Genomic DNA, 25,408 nt, shown 5'->3' on the forward strand with positions numbered 1-25,408 from the left:
CAGTGTGTCATCACTGTTACCGGAGCTTCTGCTATGTGGAGAGGCATTTAGCTGCCATGACTTTCTTTTTAAATTTTGGTAGAATACATGTAAAAATTTACTATCTTAACCATTTTTAAGTGTACAGTTCAGTGGTATTAACTACATTTTTATTGTTGTGCAACCAACCTGCAGAACTCTTAATTCTTTTCATCTTGCAAAACCAAAACTCTGTACTCTGAATAACAGCTCCCCATCCCTCTCTCCCCCAACTCCCAGCAACTACCATTCTATTTTCTGTCTCTGTGTATTTGTCTTTTTGTGTCTGGCTTCTTTCACTTAGCATAATGTTCTCAAAGTTCATCCCTGTTGTAGCATGCATGGAAATTTCCTTTCTTTTTAAGGCTGAATAATATTCCATTATGTGTTTATAACACATTTTATCTATCCATCAGGGGACATTTGCATTGCTTCCACCTTTTGGTTGATTGTGAGTTATGCTGTAATGAATGTGGGAGTACAGTGAACATGGGAGGTCTCTTCGAGACCCTACTTCCAGTTCTTTTGGGTATATACCCAGAAGTAGGATTGGCAGATCACATGGTAATTCTGTTTTCAATTTTTTTCCCATAGCAGCTGCACCATTTTGCATTCCTACCAACACTGGCAAGGATTCCAGGTTTGCCACATCCTCACCAACACTTACTTGCTGGTTTTGTTGATAGCAGCATCCTAATGGACGTGAGGTGGCATCATTGCTTTTTTTTTTAGAAAACTTTCTAAAGAGGTCACTTCAAACATATTTAAAAAGGAGAAATAATAGTATAATGGACACCCTCCCCCCAGCCCCCACTCCAGTTATTACCAAGTCAGGAACAAATTTGTTTTATCCACTTTCCCCTTCCTGTATTATTGAACTAAATCCGAGACATGATATATTTTATCTGTGAACATTTCAGTATATATTTCTGAAGACTCTTCTTGAAGATAATGATAATTACACCATTAACATCTCTCTAAAAATTTAATAGTAATTCCTTAATACCATCAAATATCCAGTAAATATTCAAATTCCAACTGTTTTATAATGTCGTAATTTTTTTATGGTTTGAATCAAGATCCAAATAAGATTCACACACTGTGATTATGTTTTTTAATCTTCTTTTTAGTGATTGTTCCCCCTCCCCATTTCTCTTTTTTTTCCCCTTGCAGTTTATTCATTGAATAAACTTGCTTCTGTGGATTTTCTCATGATGTGGATTTTAGGTTATTGCATTTTCATGGTTTAGACAGTTTCCTCTGTATTGTAAATTGGTAATTGAATCTAAAAACGTGATCGAGAATTCCCTGGCGGTCCAGTGGTTAGGACTCTCTACTCTCACTGCGAAGGGGGCCCAGGTTTAATCCCTGGTCAGGGAACTAAAATCCCACAAGCCGCGAAGCATGCCCCCAGCCGCCACCCCCTCCCAAAAAAAAAAGACAAATTATTGCTAGGTTTTTTTTTTTTTCAGAGGTGGGCAAGACTACTTTTTAGGTAGTATGAAGGCACATAAGGCCTGGTTACCTCTAATAATTTTTTTTTTATATCTATTATTATTAATGTAACATGGGAGTTTTAGTAGTAGATTTAATGTTTTGGTCTCAAAATCCTGAAGAGAAATCAACATCTGAGAGACAGCTAATATTTATAATGAAAGGAAAACATATTTTCTACATGAAGCTAGTTTGTAACTTTTGGCAATTCTTCATCAGGTGATGAATGCAGTATTGGTTCAGCCACAGACTTGACTGAAAGTAGCTCCATGGTGGATGGAGACTGGACAATGGTGGATGAAAATTTCTCCACACTCAGTTTAACTCAGTCAGACCTAGAGCACATCTCCATGGAGTTGGCAAGTAAAGGACCTCACAAATCCCAGGTTCAGCTTCGGTGAGTTTCTCAGCATTTTGAAAGCATAGAATGCATACTCAGGATATTTGGGCAAATTGGGTACAGAGGCTACTTTCCCGATGATGATTGCCCTTATGTACATCTGTAGATCGTTTTTAGCATCAGTCATTTGTGTTTCTGCTTATATATGTAGGTATTTGCTACACATCTTCATGGAGGCAGGATGTCTGGACTGGTGTGTTGTTATAGGCCTGATTCTCAGAGAATCCTCAATAATCAACCAGATTTTGGTTATTATACAGTCTTCAGAGGTAGATGGAGAGATGTTACAGAACATAAAGACAGGGCTGCATGCTGTGGACAGATGGGCCTCTACAGATTGGTAAGTGCTAGTTTCATTAGGTTTGTTATCTTCACGGTCCTTTGGTGAATCCTGTCCTTTCACATTAAGGCTTAGTTCTGGTTCATTTATTTGGAGATTTTTTAGGTTGCTAGAGATAAAAACTCCTTTTGTATATTCATTTTAAAGGCTAGTTTCTTTAGTTACCATTTTATACCAGGAGTAATATCCATTGAGATAGTGTTGGTCAGTGAATACATGTCACTGACTCAAGACTGATGCAGTACAAATGATCTTAGATCTAGGGTGGAACTTGAGATTTTTAGTTCTGTCAAGTAGAAGGTAATAACCTAAAAACATCTGCTTGAGAAGATAAAAATTTAAGGTCTGTGTGAATTTAACATTCTATGGCAATTACTAACAAGCCCAAATTAAAGAGTCGTGAATGAAGTTAAAAGAGCTTGGGATTCTACCCCTTTGTCGCCAGTTATGTGTGGATTTGGGATTTCCCTTACTTGGGTCTAGTTTTCCTTAATTGGTAGATTCATTCATGTTAAATGTTCTCTGAAGGTCCTGTTTTTCAAGTCTAAAATCCTATCGGTGCTTAGATTATAGAATACGATTTTTAATCGTAATACTGGATAAAGAATATCAGTCTTTGCTCTTCGTGCTCACACTTACATTATGTGCTGCTCCCTCAATGGTGGCCTTGGCACCTAAAAAGCCTTTCCTCCCGACCCTTCTGTGCCTCCTCCGCTCCCCCACAATCTCATTGACCTTACTATATCAGTGCTTGGTAGGAATTCATCCATAACATGCTATGGAGCCTTTTGAATGTGGCAGAGGAGAGCTAATTTCCTTTTTCTTCTCCTTAGTCCTGGATATAAGCCATTTTTAAACATCATTAAGCCACAACTGCAGAAGCTCAGTGAGATAACAGAAGAGCAGGTCCAGCCTGAAGCCTTCCAGGCAATAACTGTGGGTAAGACTCCTGAACAGACAACCCCCCGGGCAGAGGAGAACAGGAGCTCCTCCAGCCACGGGAGCATCTCCCAGGGCGAGGTTGGAGGTAGCAGTTCGGTCAGCCGGAAAGAGGAGGACACAATGCGAGCAGAGGAGGAGGAACCTTTTCAGGATGGGACTTACGACTGTTCTGTGTCCTAACAACATTGGGTGCCGTCACCACGGGCAGTATTAATTAGCAGCAGCATGCAGCTGAGGACACTGTGACCTAGCTGGATGATTTAACCAGGGAGAGAACTCAGCTCTGAGACTCTGGTAAGGTATTACTAAATTTTAACTAACTCTTTCTCCTCTAAGAAATCTCTTTGAGTCCATAAAAATGTGATATCAAAAAAATCATCTTTCATAAAAAAATTTTTTTAAGCTGCAGTGGAAGTAATAAAGAGTATTGTACAGATGTACACGAGAATATTTTGGTTTTATTCTTAAAGGTTGGTAGCTCTTAAACCACAGGGATTGTTTTGCCCCAGATGAGCAAAACACTTTTCACTACTTACAGCTTCCTATGTTTTCTGGTTCAGCAGCGTGTGTTCAGACTGCTTTTTAAAAACAAATGCTAAGGTGCTTGCTATAGCTCATCAAGTACTTGAGCTACCTGTATGCCCCCTTGGATCAAGAGCACTGGCCTCCCTAACTGGGCCTCTGAATAGATGCCTGCCCTAGCATAAGAGGTGCCTGTGTGAAGGAGACATGCTCCTCTTCTAGCCTGTTAAATCCCGGTCCTGAATTGATGGGAGCTATTTACCTGTGAGTCAGTGTGCCTGCTTTTTAGCAAGCTTGGTTCCTGCTAGGTCAGCGTGGGCTGAGGTCTGAGGAGTTTTTATCAATTATGCTATTAGATACCACTAAACTATTTTGTATCAAAGAATTGTTATCTTTTTGTGAGTACTCTTGTGTAAGTATACTCAAAGGCACTGTTCATATTTTTAGGGCTTGTACTATAATTTGTAAGGTTTTATGCTGGATTCTGCATGGCTATAGATACTCACTCTTGGAACAAAGACAGGGCTTGCTCTTCTTTCCAAATATAAGCAGTCTTCATAGAGGAAGACAGGTTTATTGGCTTGGTCATAAGGTAACAGAAATGGTCACACGGATCATGAAATGAAACAGGTTTTGTGCAAATTAATGTAGTTTCTTATTTATTGCTTTTATAAATTGAATAAAAATGGACTTTTATGTAAATAGACTGCTGAATCCTGTATTATCACAGCTACTAAAAATTAGTATGTAAAGAATGCATTCTTCATTGTAACTTTTTAAATATTTTATGTATTTCTAGAAATAACTTTAGTTTTCATACATTATGAAAACATGACTGCATACTCAATTGCTTTAGACTGAACACATATCCACTGTATATACATCAATTACCTTATAACAGTATTAATTTAGATAGCTTGTTTGTACTGTGCAATTTGAACAAAGGAATGCAATGTTATTTTTTACAAAAATGAACTTATTTTTATAATAACAATGTATTTGATGTGGACCAAATTCATACCACTATGTAAAACAGCCTCTCTTCTCATAGTGCAGTTACAGTTTAGAAATAAAACTTGGTCCTCTATCCTTGCTTTTTAAAGTAAATGGCTAGCTTTAGTTGTCCTAGCCAGGTTTCCTCTGAAGGGAAACCCAAAACCATTTTGAAAATGCTCTGTTCATAACTCACCAAACGGTTTTAAATTATTGAGTTTGGTAATTTACTATCACTTACTTTTCACATTACAAGTGCAATAATTTCATATACAAAAACTCCTGAATGGGTGGAATATGTGATTACTGGTACCTGGGCCTTCTGGTGCTATGTTTATTTAAGCCTTTGTTTTAAACCACCTTTCCCTGAATTTTAAGATAGAAAATGTTTCCCATGTGAGTACATGCAGCCCAGCAAGAAACTAAACTGAAGAATTTCTTCTCCTGTTCTAGTCCATTAGGAGAAGAACTAGCATTATTACTTTTGTGTTTGGTGTATTTAGTCAATAAAAATGACTTGCCATTGTAAACAGCTATGATCTTTTTCAGGTATCCTAATATGCTGCTGGGTTCATCCTGCACTCTTAAAAGCAGGGCACCAATAAGTTAACTGTATTCCTGTGGTTAACGCCATGAACGAAACTTTTCTTGTATAAACTACTTGTTTTTCAACTAAGAGATATAGGTGGCCCCAAGGCAAAAAAATTGGCAACTTTATAGAAAATTTCTCTTTGGTAATGTGTTACATTAATTTTTTTAATTCATATTTTAATTTTGCCTTGTTTGGATCACATATCGACTGTTTAAGCCATAATTTTAACCAGTAAATTTAAATATTCAATATAGCTATTTGAAGTTTAAATTATTTGCTGATACCAAAACAAGAAGTCATTTGGGGGTAGAGTCAACCTTTGCTTGTAATTAAAGTTGCTGCTACTTCTGTAATGTGTATTTTTTTACTTGGTAAAGGGCAATAAAACCATTACGTGAACTTTTGTTTATTCATCATCTCAAATTAACAGCAAAAAGTATATGTATTGAAAGTCATAAAAATATTTTCATTATATAATTCTATCTCTTAGAATTTTCCTTATGAAATAACTAGAAATTTAGATTTAAAATCTGTATGCAGAATTATTTAGAATAGGAGCGTCAAGAGTTGGCAGCCTAGATGCCTGGCAATAAATAGGCAATTGGAACAGATGGTCCATATCGATGACATAGAAAATACTCAAAATATAATGAAAAAATGATATAAAAGTACACATACCAGAGGAAACTAGTCATTTCTAATACGTGTGACTAAAATAATAGGTGGAATTTTGACTTTTTCCTAAATCTGCTTTCTGTCTCTGAATTTGCCTGTTCTGGACATTTCATCTAAATGGACTTACATAATATGTGGCTTTTTCCGTCTGGCTTTCACTTAGCATGAGGTTTTCAACTTTGTATATTAGTAGTTCATTCCTTCTTAAGGCTGAATAATCCATTTTATGGATATATATATACTACATGTTTATCCATTCATCAGTTGAGGGACATTTGGGTGGTTTCCACTTTTTGACCATCATTAATAATGAACATTGATGTACAAGTTTCTGTGTGGACATGTGTTTTCAGTTCTCTCTAGCAGTGGAAATGCTGTGTCATATAACTGGTTAATTTTTTTGAGGCAATGCCTAATTGTATTACCAAGTGCCTGTGCCTTTTTTTTTTTTTTTTTAAACATTTCCACTAGCAGTGGAGGAGGGTTCTGGTTTCTACTATCAGCATATGTTATTATCTGTATTTTTGGTTATAGCCATCTAAGTTATGTATGAAGTGGTATCTTATGGTTTAGATTTACATTTCCCTGATGGCTAATGTCTTTTCATATGATTATTAGCCATTCACATATCTCAGGAGAAGAATATGCATTCACATCCTTTGCACATTTCACAAATGGGTCATTTATTTTATTGTTGGTTTGCAGGAGGTCTTTATATATTCTGGATACTAGACTTACCAGAGAGATGATTTGCAAATATTTTCTCATTCTGAGGGCTTTTCACTTTCATGATACTGTCCTGTCTTTTGAGGCAAAGAAGTTTTTCATTTTGGTGAAGTCCAGCTTTTTCTTTGGTTGCTTGAGCTTTTGGGTGTCATATCCAAGAAACCATTGCCTAAATCCTAGGTTATGAAGATTTATGCCTGTGTTTTCTAATGAGAGTTTTATATTTTAGCACCTGCATTTAGGTTTTTGATCCATTGAGTTAATTTTTTGTTTTTGGTTTTTTTTTTTTTGTGTGGTACGCGGGCCTCTCACTGTTGTGGCCTCTCTCTTTGTGGAGCACAGGCTCCACATGCGCAGGCTCAGTGGCCATGGCTCACGGGCCCAGCCGCTCCGCAGCATGTGGGATCTTCCCGGACCGGGGCACAAACCCGTGTCCCCTGTGTCGGCAGGTGGACTCTCAACCACTGCGCCACTAGGGAAGCCCCGTTGAGTTAATTTTTATATATGGTATGAAGAGGTCTATAACTTTGTTCTTTCGTGTGTGAATATTCAGTTCCAGCACCATACACAGAAAAGATTTTTTTTCCTATTGTCGAAAATCAATTGACTATAAATGTATGGGTTTATTTCTGAAACTGTCAGTTGTATTACATTGATCTCTGGGGTCGTTCCTTAATGCTGGTACCAGATTGTCTTGATTACTGTTGCTATTTAGGAGGAGATTTTGAATGTGTAAGTAAGTCTTAAGTGTTTTTTTCAGGACCATTTTGGCTCTTCTGGGTCCTGTGCATTTCCATTTGAATTTTACAATCAGCTTGTCAATTTCCGTGCACACCCACACACACACATAAGGCAGCTAGGATTCGGATAAGGATTGTATTCAGATGAATTTGGAGAATATTGCCGTCTTGATAATATGCCTTCCAGTCCATGAACATGGGGTGTTTATCCAGTTATTCATGTCTTCAGTTTCTTTCAGTAGTGTTTTTAAGGTACTTTTGTTAAGCTTATTAGTATTTTATTCTTCTTGATGCTGTTGCAAATAGAATTATCTTTGGATTGTTCTTTATAAAAATACTATGCTGTAATTGGATCCTACAGCACTGCTGAATTCATTTACTATTGGGTTGGCCAAAAAGTTTGTTCAGGTTGTTCAGGTTTTTCGTACGATCTTAGGGAAAAACCCAAATGAACTTTTTGGCTGACCCAATATAGTTTTTTGTGTGGACTCTTTAGGATTTTCTGTATAGAAGATCATGTCGTCTGCGATTAGAGCCCTGGCCAGAGCCTCCAATACAGTATTCAAGTGGCAATAGTAGATATCCTTGTCCTTCTGACGTTAGGGGGTAAGTATTGAGTCGTTCATAAATTAGGATGTTTTAGCTGTTGAGTTTTTCATAGGTGACCTTTTCAGAAACATTTTGCATCTGTTGAGATTATACTGTAGTCCTTTATTCTAATAATCTGGTATGTGACATTGGTTTTTTTTGAGGTGTCAAACCCACATTCCATTCCTGGTATACATCCATTTGGTCATGGTGTACGGCCAAACTTGGAGAAAAGAAATTATTATATTTTTTACCAATCAAATCAGGAAGTAGTGGTATCAAAAAAAGTACTGATGCACTTCAAAAATGCCCGAGATATTTTTTTGAACAAAAACAGACGTAAAGAGGCATAGAGGGATTTTGGCTTTATTGGCCCTAAAAGAAGGCAAGGTGTATTTAAGAATAGAAGTTATTCAGAGGGAATAACAGAGCTCTGGGAGCTCACAAGTGGTACACTGTTTGGGGACTGGTGGTGACCTTTCCTTGTGTGAAGATTGGAATGTGCAGTGGGTTACTCTCTGGCTGAAAGACCGTATTTTCTTCGCTCCCTATCCCTATCAATCACTTAATGAAAGAATATCATTTATTAGCCCTTCAGTGATTTTCTTTGCCAGTGGCAATGATAAAACTGCTAAGTATGCTGTAGCTCAATATTTACCAAATGATTGATAGGCCATTGATTTCTGTGAAATTCAGATGCACAATTTCATTCCACAGTAAAATGGATTCCAGTTGAAGCCATGTTGAGTTCTTTGCTCACATGACCCATTAAAATATCAATGAATACCACATGAGCCATCTAGGTCTTTTTATAAAGGCTCTATACCCTTCAAATATGGGGGATACAGGAAAACAAAATAAAGATCCGTTTCTCTGTTAAAGATACTAACTTGTATGTTAAAAAGTTTATTTCAGTTCACTTGTAAGGCAATAATTAATCTTAGCAAACCAGTTGAAAGAAAAAGACAGACATAATCAATTTTTTCTGTAGCTTCCTGAGTCAGCAGCCTGGCTTCGTAAGTAGTGGCACCCTCAGTGGTGACATTTTAGGAATCTATCGTGCTTACTTACATCTGCTAAAGTGTGGAAACAAAAACTTCATGCAACAATCTTAGGTCAGACACAATGTAAATTTTAAGGATTTCTTCAAAAATCGCAACCCTTCACACTTTCCCTGAATGTGCAGTACTGTACATTTTAAATTCTGTAGGAAATGCATTAGAATTTGAAAAGACCCTTTTAGAAATGAGTCATTCAAATCAGATACTCAAGAAACTAACAAGTTCTTTAATCTCAGAGATTGCTGATCTGACGGTGTTCTTAACAGAGCCATGAATATTGTGTATAATTACTTAACCACTTTTGGCATTAAAATAGTCCCCCAGAATATTAAGCATGCCATGAGACTAGTGAGCATTTGTACGATAATCAGAGCTTTATAATGCCAAAGAAAACCAAAACAAGAGAGAATTGTTCACATAGGAAAAGAACTCAAAGGCAAAAAGAAAACCATGATTATTTTACTGAAATGGAGTAACAACAGGAAACTATTGGTTTCTCACGTAATGTCCTTCTTCAACACTTGTGATTTTGCTTTTCTTTTTCCTATAAATAATTTCCATTAATCTATTTCATATTAACCACAGGAACAGAAAATAGGCCTGTATTTTGAAATTTGTTTAGATATGTTTGTTTCTCCACAACTGATGAGTCTGTTAAAGCTGTAAACACTGCAAACCTTATGTGTCCTGCCTGACAATGTGAAGCACCCAAGACTAGTGATACAGCTGACCCTTGAACAACATGGGTTTGAACGGTGCAGGTCCAATTACACGCAGATTATAAACGGGCATTACAGTACTACACGATCCGTGGTTGGTTGAATCCATGGCTGTAGAACCTTGGATCCAGAGGTATGACTGTAAAGTAATATGCAAATTTTCACTGCACAGTGGTCAGCACCCCATATCCCCAGGTTGTTCAAGGATCAACTCTATATGGTTCCTACAAAGTCCAGGAAAAGCAATGGTTCCAGTGTCCACGCATGTGATGGCATGTTACCATTCAGCTCTGGCTGCAACCCTGCTGTCTGTGTGGGCTCCGTCAGTTTTTAAGGAGTCACAGACGAGGCAGGCAGTATATGAGGAGCATGATTCAGAAAGCACACTGTATATACATCCCACAAGCAGCTTCAACAAGTATTTTCTTCCACAGCACACACGTACTATGCTCCTTCTGTTCAGGCAGATCCGAGTGCCACTTTTTTTGTTTTACTCTGGCTTTTCTTTAAAATGTTTTTTTTGGCCTAGGCTTGCTGAATGCAAAAATTGTCTTTTTACATTTTTAATGGAGAAAAGAAAGCTAGCAGAATTTACCACTGCTCTAACTAAACTCTTCCACTGCTGGAGCCAGGAAGCCAACAGCCATCTTCCTCAACATGAAAAGTACCTCTAAGTCCTAGAGCTGCCATCATGCAGGATGTGAACACCGACAACTCTAAGGACAGTTACAGAAGGACCAGTACAAGCCGCAGCCTCAAGTATCAGGAAAGCCAGCTCTGCTGAACACAGTAAGTCAGTGAGAGACTAATCTGTTCAACTGGCTGGCAAACAGACAAAAATAAGGACCCAGTGCATCGATAAAATTATGCCCTAAAGGATTAACCTTGGATAACAGAAGACTCCTAAAAAGTGAGAATACATAGAAAATGCCCAGCCACTCCAGACCCCACTCTCCTCCCACCCCAGAATAGCCACCATGGCAACTAGTGCTCTGAAGAAGGAAGTTAACGTCGTATACTTGCACGAACAATATTCTAAACCAAAAGGGCCTGTGCAACTCAGAGGGAAAGGTGACTAGACAAATGCTCTTCTCACAATGGTGAGGTGTGGAGAGGAGGAAAATATATGTTTCAGAGGGAAACAGGCATTGAAAACAACCTCAGAAAAGCATTACAATGATGGAGCTCAGTGACCACTTGTCAGAAGGACAGGAGTTCCCAACTCACACAGGTTTCCACATCAGAGGACCGGGGCTTCGGAGATGCAAAGCACACTAAAGGCTGGATGCAGAAGCAGAGCTCTCGGCACAGGCTGGGACCTCAAAAGCCCAATGGTGCTTCCCCAGTCTTTACCGCAGTTGCCTTCTAATGACCTACAGAGTTTAGGCCTCATTACTCCTGTGAATGATATTTAACCTACCATCCAATGACACAAAAAAATGCTCTTGGGCTTTAACTGGAAATGTCATTTGTCTCACTAACAGTGGACTTACAGTACCTTCTGCATCTTTCATGATCCTAAGGGGACAACTATTAAAGTGGTTTGTTGGCTTTCGTCCTTAAGGTCATACAAAATGACCTATGTAGGTAGGTAAGTGGCAGTACCCACATGTGCTTAAGTGCCATAAAACTGGTATTTTCAAGTGTCAGAAGGGCCATGCACACTACCCCACAGCATAACCATTACAGACAGTGCTGGGCCCTGAAGAGTGTTAGACCACAAAGCTCTTTGAACATATGCTCATTAATTCATTGACTTACATACAAACATCCATGAAACACCAGGAGAAACCGTGGGCATGTACTTAGAGCTCATCCACAAGACTAAAACACAAAGAGATGGTAGGTGCACACCCAGGCAGAGGGAAATGTCCAATCTGGGAACTTCTCTTTCAGAGCATCCAGCTGGGAGGATCTCTTGTCTTCCCCAGAAAGATAGTGGGCAGCAATGGCCACAGTGACCACTCCTTCAGGCTGTTCTTCCAAGACCTGGAGGAGAAAATTAGTTACTTCTCTAGTGCTAGGAAGGCAAGAGCACTGATCCCAAGGTTCTTGCTAAATACCACCTGGAAACCTGATCAGTAATACCAGCAGTACTGGGAAGTTCCCACCTGTACTTCTATCCAGAACTGCCATGCAGAGGCCTGGAGTCCATGGGAATAAAATACAAAGTAGTCCCCTCCTTTACTCGTGACTGGGGTGCCATTGCCAAGAGACCACTGAGAAAGTGTAGACCCTTTGTGGGTTCGAACGTAGAATGACATATGGCTTGGTCCTGTACGATAAGAGGAAGGAAGAATAGTTAAAACAATCTTTGAAAAAGCAACAAGAAAAGAAACCCACCACCCAAAGCAGACTACGAAGTTCAATGCTTTATATCACTTTTAAGACACTCAGTACAAACCTAAAAAAGGTCTGCCAGGTTGGACGTTCAGTGTGTATCAACAGGTAAGTATTGAGGTGCGGCAGAAAAGGCACAGAATTTATAATGAGAAAACCTCTGTTTACATCTTGGTCTGGTCATTTAAACATGCAAGAACCTTACCACTCGTGAGCCCTTCTTCAGAAATCTAGAGAATAAGCTTCATCTAACCCAAGAGATAACTGCAAAAACTATAGCAAAAGAACTGACAGTGAGGATTTTAATATATCCACATACATTATTAAGGCAAATATTGAGGTGAGGGTGGAAGGCTAATGGGCAAATGTTGCATGTAACAAACACAGAGGGAAAGGGCAAAGCAGATAAACTGTTGTATAAGCTAATAGAGTTAAAAAATACAATTAAACACTGACACACAGATAGTAAAAGGTTAAATAACAGGCAATCAAACCAAAAATATAAACATTATATGCCAGAAACTACTTTTTTCAAGAGCAAGACAAGCACATCGTAGAAAAAGGAATATAGCAGATAAAACACACGTAATTATAAATACTTTGAGAAAGTTGAGACCAAAAGCATTATACAGTAAAAATAAATGTGAAAAGACCTAACCCAGCTGCTAAAAGAAAAAAAAGTTTAACTTAGCTTACAAAAGCTAGACCTAATCACATACTGTAACATACTTAAAGAGATTCAGAAAGCATAAAAAACAAAGGTTATTTCAGGCAAGTGGACAGAGTTTTTAAAAAGACAAGAAAGGAAAAACTAGAAATCAATGAAATAGAGAATAGAAGAAACAGACCTAATAATCAATCTGTTATTTTTTTAAATTAACAAGACAACCACTAAGTAACCTGATTGGAAAAGAGACGGAGGGAAAGGAGAGTGGAGCAGAGAAAACAAGTATATACACAAAGAGAAATAAGAAAAATAAGCAGAAGTTGTTTAAAAAATCACACATAACCACTCTGCCGCCTTCTGTAAGTTTGAAAACCCACATGAAATGGCTATTCTGCTAGGAAAATACAGATTATCAAAACTGATAAGAGATAATAAAGCTAGAGCAGAGATAATAAACATAATAAAGCTAAAGCAAACCAATTTCCCTAGAAAAATTATTAAGAAACTGCCCTAAGGAAAAGCACCAGGCCCAGGTGAGTTTAGAAAGGAATTCAAGCGTTTCTAAATGCACCATAAACTGTTGCATGAAAATGATAATTAAGGAAAACTTACCAACTGTTTTCATGATGTGTAACATTCAATACATTTATGATGTATACCTAAATCTGATAAGGACAATACCAACCCACCCCCCCCCCCGCAAAAAAAAACCCCAAACAACACAAACCGATATCACTAATGAACACTGATGTGGAATTTCTAAATAATATATTTGCAAACAAATCCAACATCACATTAAGAAAATAATAGCCTATGTGTGACCTGGTAAGATACACATTTAAAAGACCCAAGGAAGAAAAATCCCATCATTAGTTTTGTAGATGCTAAAAAAGCTTTTCACAAAATTAAAATCTAAAATCCATTCCCTAAAAAAAACATTCAAGGAATGACAAGTGATGAATGCTTGTTTAACATGATTAAAAAATATATACCTTAGTCCTAACGTCAATATCTTATACAATAGGAAAACACTAGAGACCTTGGTTCTAATATCAAGAACAAGGCAAGGATGCTCACCATCTCCACAACAGTTCTATCCTATGCTAGAAATATTAGCTATTTAGATAGAAATCAGAGGCATAAGAGTTGGTAAAGAAAAATTATCTGCAGATGATATACAGTAAGTAGTAAACTATACACCTGAGGTCTGTATTTGTATGGCTCTCAGGCTAAGCATGGATTTTACGTTTTTAAAGAGTGGTTAACAAACAAACAAGAATCTATCATGGAAACATATGGCAAAGCCTAAAATATTTACTATCTGGCCCTTTAAATTTTGGCAATTCCTGGTATACCTGGAGAACCCTAGTATCAGTGGTTAACTAAAACAAGAAGATTCAGAAAGGTAGCAAGATAGAAAATTGACATACAGACGTCAACTGCCTTCATACATAAAAAATACAGCCAGTTTGAGGACATAATGATAGTAGCAACAAAACCTTTATAGCACTCCTGAAAGACACGAAAGTAGAACTGATCGAACAAATGCAAAGACATTTCCAGGTTCATGGATAGGGTGATTCAACATTGTATGTCAGGGTCTCCTTAATTTATAAATTTATTATGATACTCCCCTAAATACCAATTAGCAATGTTTTATATTAGATGATACTAAAATTCTAAATACTAAAATGGAAAAATAAGCATGCAAAAAATGGCAAGGAAGATACTAAAAAACTACAAAGGATCTTAACTCTCCCAATCATTAAATTATAAAGCTTCTATAATTAAAAGTGTGGTAACATGCACAAACAGACCTGCACACATACCGTCAAAAAATAATTTTTTTAAAAAATGATTTCTTGTCATTTGTAATCACAAAACACAGGGCAGTAGGTGTACAACCTGCCTGCCAGGAACCTGAATTTTTCTGTGCTTCCTTTTTATAGGCTGGCATTTAAATAAAATAAAAAATTACTGGCATGAACAAGAAAACCAATTAGTGCAAAATAAATTTATTTCTAATTAAAATTTTAAAGCCTAGAAAACGGAAGTATTCACCTACAGAAGTGTCAGCTAAGGCACTTCCTTCCCATAAGTGCTTCATCCCACTGGTTAACTACCAAATATTATTATTTCACTACTACCATCTTGTGTCCTCCAGCTTCCCTCGCTTACAAGATTTTCAAGTCCCTGCTGTGTTAAACTGAAAGAAAATACAAAAACCAAACAAACTACTTGTAGAAGAGAAATTTCAGTAAAAAGTGGGCAAAGCTGAGGTATATACAGTCAAATAATTTTGTGTATGGTGTTAGGTAGTGTTCTAATTTCATTCTTTTGCATGTAGCTGTCCAGTTTTCCCAGCACCACTTATTGAAGAGGCTGTCTTTTCTCCATTGTATGCTCTTGCCTCCTTTGTCATAAATTAGGTGCCTATATGTGCATGGGTTTATCTCTGGGCTTCCTATCCTGTACCATTCATCTATATTTCTGTTTTTGTGCCAGTACCATACACAGTCAAATAATTTTTGACAACGGCACCAAAGCAATTCAATGAGCAAAGTCTTTTCAACAGATGGTGCTAGAACAACTGGATATCTATAAAGGAAAAAGGACCTTGACCTCTACCTCACACCATATACAGAAATTAACTCAAGGTGCATCCTAGGCTTAAACATAAAAGCTTAAGGCTATAAAGTTTCTAAAAGAAAAAGTCTAAATTCATGATCTCTGGGTAGGCAAGCTTTTTTTGGAAGACACATAAAGCATTAATCCTGAAAGAAAAACCTGATAAAATGGACTTCATAAAAATTTTAAACTTCTTCACATCAGAAGACATCATTAAGAAAATGAATGGGCAAGAAATCTTGATAACACTAGTTATCTGATAAAGGATTTTATCTAGAATGTATGAACTCCTATAAGACAACAAGCTCAGTTTTTAAAAGGGAAAAAGACATGAGAAGACAGGTGAATGGCCAGTAAGCACTTACAAAAGTGTTCCACATCTTAATTATCAGAGGAAATGCAAGAGGTACTACTACTAAACACCCACAAGAAATGATAAAATGAAAAAGACCAGTAAATTCTGGTGAGAATGTGGAGTAACTGGAACTCTCGTATACTACTGGTGGGAGTGAAAAACTGAAAAAAAAAGTTAAACCTAAGTCTGTCCTATGAACCAAACAATTCCACTCCTAGATATTTATCCAAGAGAAGTGGAAAACATATTCCCAAAAAGCTTTGTACAAGAATGTTCATAATAGCTTTATTCATATTAGCCCCAAACTGGAAACTGCCCAGGTGTCCATCAACAAGAGAATGATAAGCTGTGGTATAGTCATGCACTGAATACTACTCAGCAATGAATAGGAACAAAATACTGATACTCAAAAACAACACAGCTCAATCTCAAACACATTATGCTTAATGACCAGACACAGAATATTACACAGTGGGTGATTCCATGTATATGAAGTTCGAGAATGAGCAGGCAAATCGAATCTGTCAATGTAGGAATCAGAAAGTTGCTTCTCCAGGGCAGGGAGACTTTAGTGTAAGGGAACTTTCTGGGGTGATGGAAATGTTTTGTGTTTTGATAGTGGTTACATGGGCATATGTATATGTATGCTTTTATCAAAACTAAAGGAACTGTACAAGATCTGGACGTGTCAATGTATGTAAATTAGGCCTTAAAAATATACATATATATATGTATGTATGTACATATATATACGAATGAATAAAAATAAACAAGGGGGAAGTTACGTATGAAGATACCTTTCACTCATAAAATCCTGGGCAACTTTCTATCAACTTTTTTTTTTTTTTTTTTTTTTCAATTTATTTTTGGCTGCATCAGGTCTTCGTTGTTGAGCACAGGCTTTCTCTAGTTGTGGTGAGCAGGGGCTATTCTTTGTTTGCAGTGTGTGGGCTTCTCACTGTGGTGGCTTCTCGTTGCAGAGCATGGGCTCTAGGTGTGCGGGCTTCAGTAGTTGTGGCACACGGCTCAGTACTTGTGGCTCACAGGCTTAGTTGCTCCACGGCATGTGGGCTCTTCCTGGACCAGGGCTCAAACCCATGTCCCCTGCACTGGCAGGTGGATTCTTAACCACTGCACCACCAGGGAAGTACCTCAACCTTTTTTTTTAAACTCAGTAATTAAAGTACAGAGTGAACAGTAGCAGGAACTTTTAAAAATGAACTTCCTGTATTAGGGTTCTCTAGAGAAACAGAATAGGATGTGTAGAGAAAGAGAAAGAGAATTATTTTATAGAACTGGCTCATGTAATGGTAGAGACTGGCAAATCCAAAATCTGCAGTAGGGGCTGGCAGGCTGGAGACTCAGGGAAGAGCCGAATTTGAATTCCTAGGCTGTGGTGGCAAGACCCCCGCTCCTTGGAGGAGGAGAGTCTTTTTTTTAAGGCCTTCAACTGATTGGATGAAGCCCACCACATTATGGAGGACAATCTGTACTCAGAATTTACTGATCTAAATTAAATGTCAATCCTATCCACAAAATACCTTCACTGGAAACATCTAGTATGGTGTTTGTTCACATATTTTCTTTAAAAAGAAAAAAGCTGACAAATTTAATTTAACTCAACACATCTGAGTGCCCATTATGTGTCAGTGATTTCACTGGGCACCAAGTGAAAGAAGGATAAGAAGCCACCATGTCTGCCTCCCTTGACTAAATAATCATGATACAAGGAGGTCAGCGCTACAATCAAGATATGTACAAAGGAAAGAAAAAGGGTAGCAGTTGCTTACTCTGTTGGAGAAGATGGGAGAGATAGGTCAGAGTAATCTTGGCATTTTGCCTAGGGGAGAAACACAGAGTTTGGGTGGGAGGTAGTAGCAAGAAAATCTCTCTCTCACCAGGAGTGAGTGTGTGTTTGACTGGACAGAAAGGAGCAGTTGGATGTAGCTAAGGAATGCACCAAGGGAAGTGCTGAAAAAAGTTTAAATGGGTACCTGGGCCAAACTCCCGAAGACCAAACATGCTTTGCCAAAGAATTTGGATGTATTCTGCGGCAACAGGAAATCGTTAAAAGCTCTTTAAGTAGGGAAGTGACATGATCAAATGTATTTTTTAAAAATAATATGAGAGACAAGACTTAGAAGCCAGAACACCAGTTGAGTAGCTCAAGGAGCTAACTACTAGTTTTAAACATAATAAATATACCAAGAAAGGTAAATAAAGTCACACTGTCTACTAATGCCGGGCCAAATGCTGTTTTGGATCTACCTGACAACTAATATCTGACACTAAAAGTTTCAGTAAGGCTCCTTAAAAATTATTATCTGCCTCAGTTTGTTTTTAGAAACACTATAAGCTCTCAAGTTGCTGGTCACGATAATAAATCTGAGGGGAAAAAAGCTCACATGCAACATATTATAAAGTTTAAGAAGTGAAAGAGAAAGAGAAAAAAAAAAATGTTGTCTGACTTACCCATTGCTTCAAAGGTCAACTTTACAGAATCCCAGGGAGGGAAGAATTGGGAATATTACATTATAAAGCATCTGTACTACCCATGAAGCAGTATAGTGTTACTTGAAAGTGAACTTACTGAAAGCTCTAAACCACTTAAAATAATTTTTAACAAGTATAATCAAAATGCTAATATATCAGTTTAATCAAACAAGTATAATTGCTATGTGCCTAAAAAGCAGACCAAAATAGGTGAGGCAAAAACTGACAGAATGGAAAGAGAATCTAAGACAAATTCACCATCACAGTTGGAGACTTCAACAACCCTTTACAGTAACTGACAAATCCAGCAGGCAGAACATCAGTGAGGATCTACAGCTGAACTAAAACACCACCATCAAAAACATTCATAGAACTTCATCCAACACCAGAATACACATTCTTTTCAAGCTCACATGGAACATTCACCAAGAGAGACCATATCCTGCACCATAAAACATACCTCAACAAATTTAGAATAGAAATCATATAAAGTATGCTCTCAGACCACAATGAAATTGTAGAAATAAATATTGAAAACCAGCTGGAAAATCCAAAATATTTGAAGATTAAAGAACATACTTCTAAATTACAAATGAGTCAAAGAAGCTCAAGAGAAATTTTTAAATAAATTGAACTAAAATTGTACGTTTGTGAGATGCAGCCAAAATAGAGCTTGGGGGAAAGATGTAGCATTGAATACATACACTAAAAAAGATGATCTAAAGTCAATAATCTAAGCCTCCACTTCAATAAGCTAGAAAAAGAAGAGTATTTAAATCCAAACTAAGCAGAAAAAAAGAAATACTTAAAAATAGGGCAGAAATTAATGAAACTGAAATAGGAAGTCAAGAGAGAAAATCAATAGAACCAAAAACTGGTTCTTTGAAAAGATCCATAAAATTGATAAACCTCTAGCCAAGCTAAGAAAAAAAGAGAGAAGACACAGATTACTAATCTCAGAAATGAAAGAGGTGACATCACTACAGATCCCACATGCAGTAAAAGGATAATAAAAGAATATTATGAACACTGTAGGCCCCAAAATTGAATCAATAATTAATGACTTTCCAAAACAGAAAGAACCAGGCCCAGATGGGTTCGCTCGTGCATGCTACCAAACATTTAAGGAAGAAATTATACCAACTCTCTACAATCTCCTCCAGAAGACAGAAGCAGAAGGAATACTTTCTAACTAATTCTGTGAGGCCAGCATTACTCTAACACCAAAACCACACAAAGACGTTACAGGAAAACTTAAAGATTAGGACTCCTTCATGAACACAGACGTAAAAATCCTCAACATAATATCAGAAAATCAAATCCAACAACATATAAGAAGAATTATACACTATGACCAAGTAGAATTTATTCCAGGTATGTGAGATTGGTTCAACATTTGAAAATCAAGTAATGTAATGCATGACATCAACATGCTAAAGAAGAAAAACCACATGATCATATCAAAAGACAGGAAAGTATTTGACATAATCCAACATTCATTCAGAATAAAACTCTTAGCAAACTAAAAATAGATGGGAACTGCCTCAGCCTGATCTGACGAACATCTACAGAAAACCTACAGCTAACATTATACTCAGTTGGTAAGAAAGCTTTCCCATTAAGATCAGGAACAAGGTAAGGATGATCCCTCTTACCACTCATTTTTAAGACCATACTGGAAGTCCTAGCTAATGCCATGAGATAAGAAAAGGAAATAAAAAGTATAAAGATGGGGAAGGAAGAAATAAAACTGTCTTTGTTTGCAAATGACATGATCATCTATGTAGAAAATCCAGAAGAATCAACCAAAAAAATCCTGGAACTAATAAACAGTTATAGCAAGGCTGCAGGATACAAGATTAACATACAAAAGTTAAATGCTTTCCTATATACCAGCAATGAACAATACTATTTACATTAGCACCTCAAAAACGACATACTTAGGTATAAACCTCACAAAGTATGTACAAGATCTATGTGAGCAAAACTGTGAAACTACAAAAAAAATCAAATAAGATACAAATAAATGGAGAGGCATTCCATGTCATGGATAGGAAGAGTCAATAATGATGTCATTTTCCCAAACTTGATCCACAGGTTCAATGCAATTCCAATCAAAATCCCAAAAAGTTATTTTGTGGGTATTGACAAAGTGATATATAGAAAGACAAAAGACAAGCAATAATCAGTATACTGAAGAGAAAGTCGGAAGACTGATATACCCAACTTCAAGAAATACTATAAAGCTAAAGAGATGAAGACAGTGCAGTAATGGGAAAAGAACAGAGAAATAGATGAGTAGAACAAATATAGGGTCCAGAAATAGCCCCACACAAATATAGTCAACTGATCTTTGACAAAGAAAGAAAGGCAACCCAGTGGAGACAGGACAGTCTTCAACAAATGGTACTGGAACAACTGGAAATCCACATGCAAAAACATGAATCTAGACACAGAACTTATACCTTTCACAAAAATTAATTCAAAATATATCACACACCTAAGTGTAAAAGGCAGAATTTTAAAACTTCTAGAAGGTAACATCAGAGAAAATCTAGACACCCTGGGTTTGGCAATGATTTTTAGACACAACACCAAAAGCATGTTCCATAAAACAAAAGTGATTAAGTTGGACTTCAATAAATTAAAACACTTAATGCTCTACGAAAAACACTGTTCAGATATGAAAATACAAGCCAAACTGGGAGGAAATATTTGCAAAACACTTACACGATAAAGGACTTATACCCATATATACAAAAAACTCTTAAATCTCAACAATAAGAAAACAAAATTAATAAATAGACACCAAAGAAGTTATACAGATGGCAAATAAGTATGAAAAGCTGCTCAACATCATATGTCATTAGGGAATTGCAAATTGAAAAAGTAATAAGATACCACTACATAAATATAAGAATGGCTAAAATCCGAGATTGGTTCAAGATGGCGGAGTAGAAGGACATGTTCTCACTCCCTCTTGTGAGAGCACCGGGGTCACGGTAAGTGCTGAACAATCATCGACAGGAGGACACTGGAACTCACCAGAAAGGACACCCCACATCCAAAGTCAAAGGAGAAGCCACAGTGAGACGGTAGGAGGGGCGCAATCACAATAAAATCAAATCCCATAACTGCTGGGTGGGTGACTCACAAACTGGAGAACAGTTATACCACAGAAGTCCACCCACTGGAGTGAAGGTTCTGAGTCCCACGTCAGGCTTCCCAACCTGGGGGTCCGGCAACAGGAGGAGGAATTCCTAGAGAATCAGACTTTGAAGGCTAGCAAGATTTGACTGCAGGACTTCAACAGGACTGGGGGAAACAGAGACTCCACTCTTGGAGGGCACACACAAAGCAGTATACGCATTGGGACCCAGGGGAAGGAGCAGTGACCCCCACGGGAGACTGAACCAGACCTACCTGATAGTGTGGGAGGGTCTCCTGCAGAGGCGGGGAGTGGCTGTGTCTCACTGTGAGCACAAGGACACTGGCAGCGGAAGTTCTGGGAAGTACTCCTTTGTGTGAGCCCTCTGAGAGTCCACCATTAGCCCCACCAAAGAGCCCAGGTAGGCTCCAGTGTTGGGTCGCCTCAGGCCAAACAACCAACAGGGAGGGAACCCAGCCCCACCCATCAGCAGACAAGCGGATTAGTTTTACTGAGCTCTGCCCACCAGAGCAACAGCCAGTTCTACCCACCACCAGTCCTTCCCATCAGGAAACTTGCACAAGCCTCGTAGATAGCTTCATCCACCAGAGGGCAGGCAGCAGAAGCAAGAAGAACTACAATTCTGCAGCCTGTGGAACAAAAACCACATTCACAGAAAGATACGCAAGATGAAAAGGCAGAGGGCTGTGTATCAGATGAAGGAACAAGATAAAACCCCAGAAAAACAACTAAATGAAGGGAACTAGGCAACCTTCCAGAAAAAGAATTCAGAATAATGATAGTGAAGATGATCCAGGACCTCGGGAAAAGAATAGAGGCAAGGTCGAGAAGATGCAAGAAATGTTTAACAAAGATCTAGAAGAATTAAAGAACAAACAAACAGAGATGAACAATACAATAACTGAAATGAAAACTAAACTAGAAGGAATCAGTGGCAGCATAACTGAGGCAGAAGAACGGATAAGTGACCTGGAAGACAGAATGGTGGAATTCACCGCTGCGGAACAGGATAAAGAATGAAAATAAATGAAGACAGCCTAAGAAACCTCTGGGACAACATTAAACACAACAATATTTGCATTATAGGGGTCCCAGAAGGAGAACAGAAAGAGAAATGACCCGAGAAAATATCTGAAGAGATTATAATTGAAAACTTTCCTAACATGGGAAAGGAAATAGCCACCCAAGTCCACGAAGTGCAGAGAGTCCCATACAGGATAAACCCAAGGAGAAACATCTCAAGACACATAGCAATCAGACTGGCAAAAATTAAAGACAAAGAAAAATTATTGAAAGCAGCAAGGGAAAAACAACAAATAACATACAAGGGAACTCCCATAACGTTAACACCTGATTTCTCAGCAGAAGCTCTACAAGCCAGAAGGGAGTGGCATGACATATTTAAAGTGATGAAAGGAGAGAGCCTACAACCAAGATTACTCTACCTAGCAAGGATCTCATTCAGATTTGATGGAGAAATCAAAAGCTTTACAGACAACCAAAAGCTAAGAGAATTCAGCACCACCTAACCAGCTCTACAACAAATGCTAAAGGAACTTATCTAAGTGGGAAACACAAGGGAAGGAAAGGACCTACAAAAACAAACCCAAAACAATTAAGAAAATGGTAATAAGAACATACATATCGATAATTACCTTAAACATGAGTGGATTAAATGCTCCAACCAAAAGACACAGGCTTGCTGAATGGATACAAAAACAAGACCCATATATATGCTGTCTACAAGAGACCTACTTCAGACCTAGGGACATATACAGACTGAAAGTGAGGGGGTGGAAAAAGATATTCCATGCAAATGGAAATCAAAAGAAAGCTGGAGTAGCAATACTCATATCAGATAAAATAGACTTTAAAATAATGTTATAAGAGGCAAGGAAGGACACTACAAAATGATCAAGGGAACAATCCAAGAAGAAGATATAACAATTATAAATATCTATGCACCCAACATAGGAGCACCTCAATACATAAGGCAACTGCTAACAGCTCTAAAACAGGAAATCAACAGTAACACAATAATAGTGGGGGACTTTAACACCTCTCTTACACCAATGGACAGATCATCCAAACAGAAAATGAATAAGGAAGCACAAGCTTTAAATGACAGAATAGACCAGAAAGATTTAATTGATATTTATAGGACATTCCATCCAAAAGCAGCAGATCACACTTTCTTCTCCAGTGCGCACAGAATATTCTCCAGGATAGATCACATCTTAGGTGACAAATCAAGCCTAAGTAAATTTAAGGAAATTGAAATCATTTCAAGCATCTTTTCTGACAACAATGCTATGAGATTAGAAATCAATTACAGGGAAAAACACGTAAAAACCACAAACACATGGAGGCTAAACAATACGTTACTAAATAACCAAGATATCACTGAAGAAATCAAAGAGGAAATCGAAAAATACCTAGAGACAAATAACAATGAAAACACAATGATCCAAAACCTATGGGATGCAGCAAAAGCAGTTCAAAGAGGGAAGTTTATAGCAATACAAGCCTACCTCAAGAAACAACAAAAATCTCAAATAAACAATGTAACCTTACACCCAAAGGAACTAGAGAAAGAAGAACAAACAAAACCCAAAGTTAGCAGAAGGAAAGAAATCATAAAGAGCAGAAATAAATGAAATAGAAACAAAACAGTAGCAAAAATCAATAGAAATAAAAGCTGGTTCTTTGAGAAGATAAAACTGATAAACCATTAGCCAGACTCATCAAGAAAAAGAGGGAGAGGACTCAAATCAATAAAATTAGTAATGAAAAAGGAGAAGTTACATCAGACACCGCAGAAATACAAAGCATCCTAAGAGACTACTACAAGCAACTCTGTGCCAATAAAATGGACAACCTGGAAGAAATGGACAAATTTTTGGAAAGGTATAACCTTCCAAGACTGAACCAGGAAGAAATGGAAAATATGAACAGACCAGTCACAAGTAATGAAATTGAAACTGTGATTAAAAATCTTCCAACAAACAAAAGTCCAGGACCAGATGGCTTCACAGGTGAATTCTATCAAAAATTGAGAGAAGCGCTAACACCCATCCTTCTCAAACTCTTCCAAAAAACTGCAGAGAAAGGAACACTCCCAAACTCATTCTATGAGGCCACCATCACCCTGATGCCAAAATCAGACAAAGATACTACAAAAAAAGATAATTACAGACCACTATCACTGATGAATATAAATGCAAAAATCCTCAACAAAATACTAGCAAACAGAATCAACAACACATTAAAAGAATCATACACCATGATCAAGTGGGATTTATCCCAGGGATGCAAGGATTCTTCAGTATATGCAAATCAGTCAATGTGATACACCATATTAACAAATTGAAGAAGAAAAACCATATGATCATCTCAATAGATGCAGATAAAGCTTTTGACAAAATTCAACACCCATTTATGATAAAAACTCTCCAGAAAGCGGGCATAGAAGGAACCTACCTCAATATAAAGGCCATATATGACAAACCCACAACAAACATCATTCTCAATGGTGAAAAACTGAACAGGAAGAAGACAAGGATGTCCACTCTCACCACTATTACTCAACATAGTTTTGGAAGTCCTAGCCACAACAATTAGAGAAGAAAAAGAAATAAAAGGAATGCAAATTGGAAAAGAAGAAGTAAAACTGTCATTGTTTGCAGATGACATGATACATACATAGAGAAATCTAAAGATGCCACCAGAAAACTACTAGAGCTAATCAATGAATTTGGTAAAGCTGCAGGATACAAAATTAATGCACAGAAATCTCTTGCATTCCTACATACTAATGATGAAAAATCTGAAAGAGAAATTAAGGAAACACTCCCATTTACCATTGCAACAAACAGAATATAATACCTAGGAATTAACCTATGTAGGGAGACAAAAGACCTGTATGCAGAAAACTATAAGACACTAA

General features: G+C 37.5%; 2 protein-coding genes across 9 annotated transcripts in view; one reads left to right on the forward strand and one right to left on the reverse strand.

Annotated features, from left to right (window-relative positions):
* RIC1 (RIC1 homolog, RAB6A GEF complex partner 1) overlaps positions 1–25,408 on the forward strand; it is a 175,707-nt gene that overhangs the window by 142,772 nt on the left and 7,527 nt on the right. For 5 of the 7 annotated variants that reach the window (XM_032634229.1, XM_032634228.1, XM_032634232.1 and 2 more), the window contains 3 exons: positions 1,732–1,909; positions 2,064–2,252; positions 3,086–5,700. In XM_032634229.1, the coding sequence (XP_032490120.1) occupies positions 1,732–1,909; positions 2,064–2,252; positions 3,086–3,374 (656 nt within the window). In that variant the 3' untranslated portion in view covers positions 3,375–5,700. Of the gene's footprint in view, positions 1–1,731; positions 1,910–2,063; positions 2,253–3,085; positions 5,701–7,938; positions 8,769–25,408 lie in introns of those variants that run through there. The other 2 variants (XR_004350265.1, XR_004350264.1) reach the window with 2 other exon arrangements.
* ERMP1 (endoplasmic reticulum metallopeptidase 1) overlaps positions 8,921–25,408 on the reverse strand; it is a 52,252-nt gene continuing 35,764 nt past the window's right edge. For both annotated transcript variants that reach the window (XM_032634233.1, XM_032634234.1), the window contains exons 14-15: positions 11,922–12,085; positions 8,921–11,799 (exon numbers count right to left, since the gene is read on the reverse strand). In XM_032634233.1, coding sequence (XP_032490124.1) covers positions 11,635–11,799; positions 11,922–12,085 — 329 coding nt within the window. In that variant the 3' untranslated portion in view covers positions 8,921–11,634. The remainder of the gene's footprint in view (positions 11,800–11,921; positions 12,086–25,408) is intronic.

This window comes from Phocoena sinus, chromosome 6, assembly GCF_008692025.1.
Source record: "Phocoena sinus isolate mPhoSin1 chromosome 6, mPhoSin1.pri, whole genome shotgun sequence".
Classification (NCBI taxonomy): domain Eukaryota; kingdom Metazoa; phylum Chordata; class Mammalia; order Artiodactyla; family Phocoenidae; genus Phocoena; species Phocoena sinus.